This window comes from Protobothrops mucrosquamatus, unplaced genomic scaffold (genome assembly GCF_001527695.2).
Source record: "Protobothrops mucrosquamatus isolate PMUCROS unplaced genomic scaffold, P.Mucros_1.0 scaffold352, whole genome shotgun sequence".
NCBI lineage: Eukaryota > Metazoa > Chordata > Lepidosauria > Squamata > Viperidae > Protobothrops > Protobothrops mucrosquamatus.
This window is the reverse complement of record NW_015386687.1, coordinates 1,082,856-1,089,915: the sequence shown is the minus strand read 5'-3', so window position 1 is coordinate 1,089,915 and position 7,060 is coordinate 1,082,856. Positions and strand designations below refer to the sequence as shown.

General features: G+C 46.5%; 1 protein-coding gene across 1 annotated transcript in view; it reads left to right on the top strand.

Moving 5' to 3' along the window:
• The window catches only part of SYDE1 (synapse defective Rho GTPase homolog 1), a 32,946-nt gene extending 26,532 nt beyond the window's left edge, over positions 1–6,414 (top strand). The window contains exons 6-8 of the mRNA XM_029284062.1: positions 3,937–4,091; positions 4,361–4,589; positions 5,885–6,414. Coding sequence (XP_029139895.1) covers positions 3,937–4,091; positions 4,361–4,589; positions 5,885–6,330 — 830 coding nt within the window. The 3' untranslated portion in view covers positions 6,331–6,414. The remainder of the gene's footprint in view (positions 1–3,936; positions 4,092–4,360; positions 4,590–5,884) is intronic.
• The last annotated feature ends 646 nt before the right edge of the window (positions 6,415–7,060 follow it).

Below are 7,060 nucleotides of genomic sequence, written 5' to 3'. Positions count from 1 at the left end.
CGGGCATTTGCAAAAGCTGCCCGGGACCAGACTGAGTGGCGCCGGCCTTGTGCGCATGCGCAAGGCGGGAAAATACCGCCTCATGATTGGTTGAACTTGCCCGGGGATCAGAAGGTATAAATAGAGGCCTGCGTGCCTCTGCTCGGGTTGTTCGTAGAATGGAAGCAGAGAATAAAGACTTGTTAGAAATGCTTCGTCTTAAGCGCCATTATTCTCCGGACTTAACAGAAACATTCTAGGGGACAGTTAAATGCAGTCTTCCATTCATCTCCCTTTTTGATTCCAACCTGGTAGTATGCTTCTCGCAAGTCCAGTTTAGAGAAAATCTTTCCCTTTGAGAGGTGGGCTAGCATGTCCTTCATGAGTGGCAAGGGGTAGATATTGTTCATGCATACTACATTCAAAGATTCACACAGAGGTGAAGAGACCCGTCTTTCTTTTCACAGAACAGCACCGGGGCAGCCATTTTTGGTCTTACCGGCTGAATGAAGCCTCGTGCCAAATTTTTATCTATGAACTTTCACAGTTCTGCTAACTCTTGGGGGGTCAAGTAGAGTTTGGGCTTGGATAGCTTAGCTCCTGGGACAATCTCAATGGCGCAGTTTGTGGGATGGTGGGGGAGCAACTCATCAGATCACTCTTTGCTGAACACTTCAGCTAGGTCCTGGTATTCTTTGGGCATGCCTTCCAATCCCTGATCATTGACAGCTGCTGCTACTTTGTATTTTCTTTTACCTCTAGCACTGCGGTGTCCACCTTGCACATGGGGACCTTTTGGGAACCTCAGTTCTCCTGTACTCCAATTCACCCGCGGGTTCCACTTTTTTAACCACGCCATTCCTAAGATCAGAGGCCACTCCATGCTGGGAGCCACTATAAAAGTAAGTCTCAGTGTGGTCCCCATGGTAAGTTCTACTGGCCATGTGGTAAGTAGACACCCCCTGCAATGGACCCATCTAGCTGGCCAAACAAAATAGGCTTTTTCAGTCTCCTCGCAGGTATTCCCAAATTCCCCACTAGGGTTGGGCTTATCAAGCATCTGGTGCAGCCCGAGTCCAATAGAGCCTCCAGGGCTACCTTCTCCTCCATCCCTGGACTTAATAGTTCTATAGGCCTGGTGAGGGGTGCGATGGGTCCACTTACCAGGGGCTCATCATCAGAATCACTGTCGGACATCTCCGGTCTCTTCTCTGGTGGGGTCGGAGTTCCCTCTCCCAATTTTTCAGAGGGTTGGAACTCAAGGACCTCGATGCTTTACATCGTAGTCTCCCTGGGACACTGGGGTTTTTCCCCAGGTTTCCACCCTCTAAGCCAGTCTGGATTTCTGACTGGGGTCTTTGAACAGCACTCCACAGCTCAGTGACCTTCCTTACCACACTTGAAGCAGGCAGTTGAGCATGGCACCGCCGCTGGGGTTTTCATCACCTCTCTTTTCTTCTCCAGCGGGGAGTATTTCCACCCCCAACCAAACCGATGCTGATTTCGGGCTTGGTCAATCTCTGCCTCCTCGGTCAGGATATACCAGTCGTGGAGGCAGGGAGGGGCTCCTCGGGCGATACAAGCATGGTAGAGATTGTCGTTCAGCCTGTCTTTTAAACAGCTCACCAAGATTTCCTCTGGCCAGTTGAGACGGCAAGCCAGGTCTTGGAATTTCTCGGTGTATTCGGCCACTGGGCATCGGCCCTGCATCACCATTTTGATGCAGCCCCTAGCCTTCTGGTCAGCTAAGGGGTCCTTGAATCTCCGTCTCAGGGCGGCCATGAATTGTTTAAAGTTTCGGAGTTTGGGAGCATCAGCATTGTGTAGGGTCACCATCCAGCAGGCTGCTGCGCCTTCCAGGGCCATGGTTACAACTCTGACCTGCCTGCTCTCACTGGGGATCTCCTGGCCATACTCATGCATGTAGCTCAGAACTTGAGCCAAAAAGAATCCCAGTTGTTGGGGGGTCTCCATCATACTTCATCCCCGGGGGGGAGTTTTCCAGTTGTAATGGCCATTTCCCCTCCTTCTGGCCCTGCACCCATCGACCCTGGCTGGGGTGGCTTGAGCTAGGGTCATTGCTGCGGTCACAGCCCCTGCGGTTTCTGTGGCACTGGGGGAAGTGCCAGGGTTGGCAGGTTCACTCTCCCACCTTTCCTCTTCCTCCTCCAGCCTTCTCTTGACCGAGCCCCGGCAGGGATCCATTTCTTCCTCCTTGAGGGTTTTGAAAGCTTTCACCATCAGATTGTTTAAAGAAGCAGTCAGACCGGGTCAGTCTCTTGTCTTCTCATTAATGTTGAGCGACCCCTCCATCTCACACTTACACCCCGGCTGGTGGCTGCCGCGGTGGAGGGTCAGTTTCTTGGATCTTCCTTCCCAATTCTCTTTCTTCCCCATGCTGATTGACCATCTTGGCTTTGCGAGGTTCTCCCCGGTCTCTGCCTTGTCAGCTGAGCTGGAGGAGTCAGAGCCGATGTTGCTTGGGCAAGCCTTCGAGGGCGCCTCCACCCAGCGCTCTCTCTCTCTCCCTTCTCGCCACCATGATTAGACATCGCTTGCACGGTCCCCATGGTAGGGGTTTTTCCCTCCTTGGCCCCTTTGCAGATCTTGCCTAATGTAAGGACCTGCCTCAGTTACACCTCCCAAGAAAGCAGAACTCTTAAAACTTGTATTGTTTCAACAGGAACTTTTATTACAAGGTATTGACAGCAGGAAAGTAAGGGAGGATCTGAAGATTTCCCATGCAAAATGATAGATTAAGAGAACCCAGTCAAACCCCACCCCAACTGTCCGTCTGGCTGGTTCAAACAGAGCCAATCCATAGATGTCAAATTGTTGTGGGAAAGAACCAATAAGGCACACTCTCAAGGCTGTCAGGTCTCTCCGTGGCTTTTTCCCTCTGCCTGGAGATAAGACAGCTAGCCAGAGGCACATTCCATTCTCACCCCAAGAAAGATACTTCAAAGAGGACAGAACAAAGAAGGTCATGATCTACAACAGTGGTGGCGAACCTATGGCACGGGTGCCAGAGGCGGCACTCGGAGCCCTCTCTGTGGACACACATGCTGTTGCCCCAGCCTTGCCTCCGCCCGCGACCCCCTCCTCACCAGCAGCCTCCCTGGAGGAGAGTTGCCCCCGAGCATGGCCTGCGCAGAGCAGCGCAGCCAAGGACATGGCAGCCAGGCAGCGTAGACAAGACTGCCCTCACACCCCAATGCGCACAGTTGATGCTGCGGGGTGTGGGCAAAGGGCGTGGTTGCCATGGTGCTGCTGGGCTGCCTGGGCGATCTGTGGTGGGCCCTGGAGGCGGTGAGTGGCCCTATGGGCAGGCAGGATGTGGCAGGGGGTGGAGCAGAGGCGGGGCCAGTTTTTGGGCACTCAGTCTCTAAAAGGTTCGCCATCACTGATCTACAACTTGGATGGCACCCTTTTCTATAGTATGGGAAGAACAAAATCCATACATACTTTCAAAATCACTATATAAGAAATGCCTTGCTTTGACATGGGAAAAGATAAAAATGAAAATTTATATGAAAATACGAGGATGGATCTCAACAATGGAAGCATTTGTGCAAACAAATTTAATCAACTATGAGTTTGTTTGTCAAGAGTGGCTCAGTGGATATGTCCCAGTTCATTGTTCCTTTCTATGTATTGTTTGACAAATGATGTGAAAGTATGGTTTTGAGCAGCAAAAGATTCAAACGTGTTGGGTCACTTTGCATCACATCTGTCTGCTTCCTCCCTCTGCTATCATTTTGCTCTCTTATCCATCCAGTGAGGAAAAAAACGCACTCACATACAAAGTTTGTATATCAGGACTTTCATGTCAAGGAACCTTAATGTGGCACAGATCTTGAAGTACCACTATGATATCAGCCTTATCTAATAAAGATGAAGGCTGAACCTAGAACAAAGGTAATGTTGAATTTTGTTTTCTGTTTTCCTCCTTTCCAGGGATCTTGAAGGACTATTTGCGTGAGTTACCCACTCCTCTTATCACTGACCCCCTCTATCAGGTGGTACTGGAAGCTATGTCCAATCGGACAGTAGGGCTGGAAGTGAAGGAGACAACAACAGCTCTTCTGAATTGCCTACCAGAGGCTGAGAAGGTGAGGAAGTCCCAGGTTGAGAAAGGGAGAATAGGTCTATTAATCTCAGGCTTAACCGCCCTTTAAAAATCTTGATTTCTCTGCTAGACCCAAGGGTAACCTCTCACAATGTATCATTAGTGGATTTCCCCATGGATGGACCTCCTGAATACTTTTCTACTGAAAGACTGCACATTCTTCCTAGCAGTTCATTATTCCACTTGATTAAGATCTTTCTTTTTTTGTTATTGACAGAATAGACTGAAATAACCTGTCATTTCCATTTTTAGGCCACTTTGATAATGCTGCTTGATCACCTTAGTTTGGTTGCTGCTTTCCATACCTTCAATCGCATGAATGCCCAGAATCTTGCTGTGTGCTTTGGGCCTGTGCTCCTGAGCCAAGGGGCAGGTGTGACCATAGTCTCCAGATCTGGCCAGCAGCATTGTACCATTGCCAGAACCAGAGATTTTAAACATCATCTTGAAGTATTACATTACCTGTTACAGTCCTGGCCAGGTGAGTGTGCCAGAGGTTCAAAGGCATCTCTTCCATTTTTGGGGACAAATTTGCTTTAGCTTTAGCTGCTGGGTTTTTGCCAATCACGTAATGAGTCCTAATACTTTTTGTTGAATTGTAATGTGGTATGGAGTATTCTAAGCATTTTGAGCTTATGGTACTTTGTCTCCTTATTTGATCAGTCAAGAGTTACTTGGTGGATAGTCTTAAATCTATAGTGAAGGATATTTCAAGAGAATAAAATAAGAAGCATATGTAAGATGGGTAGTTAGTTTGACCAAACAACATATTAAACAAAAGTATTTCTAAATACTATAGTTTTAGACTTTGGGTCAAATTGTGGTTAACTTAAGGTGGTATAACTGCAGTTATCACTGTAAAATTCTTTGTATCATCTGGACCTGAAAAAGAGGCTACTTAAATAACCTTCCCTTCTGGCCTGTGGTCATAAAGATGAGAAGCTGGAGCAATTGTAAATAGGGATGTTATGGTCACAGCATATATTTTCCCCATTTTGTTTTCACCCTATGAGTATGGATTAATGTGTGAAATTGCAATGCAAAAGAGATAGGGACATTCCCATCTGTGCCATTTAAAAAGTATAATTAAAAAACAAAGTAATAATTCACTTCCCCCAAAAGCTCAAACCAGAAAATGATCACTGGTTGAATCAGCCCCTGTAAAGGGATTAGAACAGTAGCCAAAGTAATAGTCCTCCAACAAATTGGGGTGCTCTCAGTTTACTGGGAGTTACCTTTGGTGATATGGATGGCTATATAATGCAAATAAATAAATAAATAGTTTGATCAGTGTATATATTTCAATAAGTGAATTAAGTATTGCTCTATGAATAAATGTATCATGAGAAGCAAAAGCTTTATACGCCTTTTTCCAAATGTTGAATACTTTGGCCTTAATATGTTTCATAAATACATCTAGAACAGGATGTGATCTTGAAGTTATCCCAGACCTCAACCATGGAATGTTCTTTCTTAGGCAAAACAAGATGCCACTAAGCCATATGTAACACCAATGAATCCAGCATATGGAAGAATGCACATGAAGCCTTTGCTTCAAATAATAGATCTATTCATATTCAAATTGATTGATTCGCAATAACTCTGGTGATTTGTATATCAGTATTTGTGAGGTAAGATTTTTTTAGAAATAATGCTATGCTCGGACCTCAGCAGGCAGATTTGAAACTGGATTTCAAATTAGCTGCGTATTCTTGTGCACTTTGGGTGACTGTCAACTTCCATTCCCTCTTGGTCTTATTTTGCCTTCCTTCTCAGTGCCACATAGGAAGATGGAAGATGGGGAATGTACCTTTCCAAGCAAGGAGGCCTGTCACCAATGCCACCCTCCTCTGGATCTGCCACTGTCAAACACTACTGTCACTACTCGAAGTCACCCAAGAGGATTGGAAAGTCCTCCAAGAAATCGTTATGCTGGAGACTGGAGTGTGTGTGGACAGCAGTTCCTGGGAGCCTCCAAGCCAGGCAGCGAAGCTGACTATGATGAGGTGGCAGAGAGTGAGAGTGACAGAGAAGAGGAGAATGAGGGGGGGGCTTTGAGGAAAGGATTGGCACTCCATAGCCAAGCAGTCTACATGGGTGATTTTGCCCTGGTGGAGGATCCAGAGACTCCCTTTAGCCCAAAGCTCAATTTGAAAGACTTCGATGCTCTCATCTTGGACCTTGAGCGAGAACTCTCCAAGCAAATCAATGTCTGCCTATGAAGCATTCTCTCAGAACTTTATAGCATTGCAAGCTGAAGATGCCTCAGCAAGTTATTTTTTCTGACTTACAACCTATGTCAGTATTATTACTGGTCACAGATTTTAACCCAAGGGGGCTCTCCCTTTTGGCTTTTGCCAGCATTGAAGAGCCAGCATGAACTCTCAGTGATTGGCCGAAAGGGCACCATTGCTGGGACTCTCCCCTCAGTTTATATGTGAACTGGGAACTGGCAGGAGCTCTCAACCAGCACCTTGTTCATATATTTCAGTGAAATCTTCCTCAACCTGGAACCTTCCAGATGTATTGGAACTCAGTTCCTATGTTTCCCAGCCATCATGGCAAACACATCTGGCGGGCACAGGCTGTGAAAGGCAGCTTTAAATGCTTCCAAGGAAGAGAGGATTTATTGATGGTTTTCTTTTCTTTTCTTGAAAAGGTAAAATTGAAAACGTAATGTTTATGTGCATGCTTTCCTAATCATTCAGAGCACTTTACTTATCCTTGAAGGTAGGTCAATATTATTATTCTAAATCTGTATCTAGAGTCCAAACTGAAACACAATAGCTTGCCAAAGATTGAACTGAGCTGTGGTTGGGATCAGGGGCTCCTTTTTGCTCCTTTTCTAACCATTGTGCTCTGGGCTGGCTGTAGGTTGAGACTCTCTTGGAATCACTGAAGAAGCCCCTTTAGTGGATAATCTGATTGGTACTGGGTAGCTAGGAGCCACAT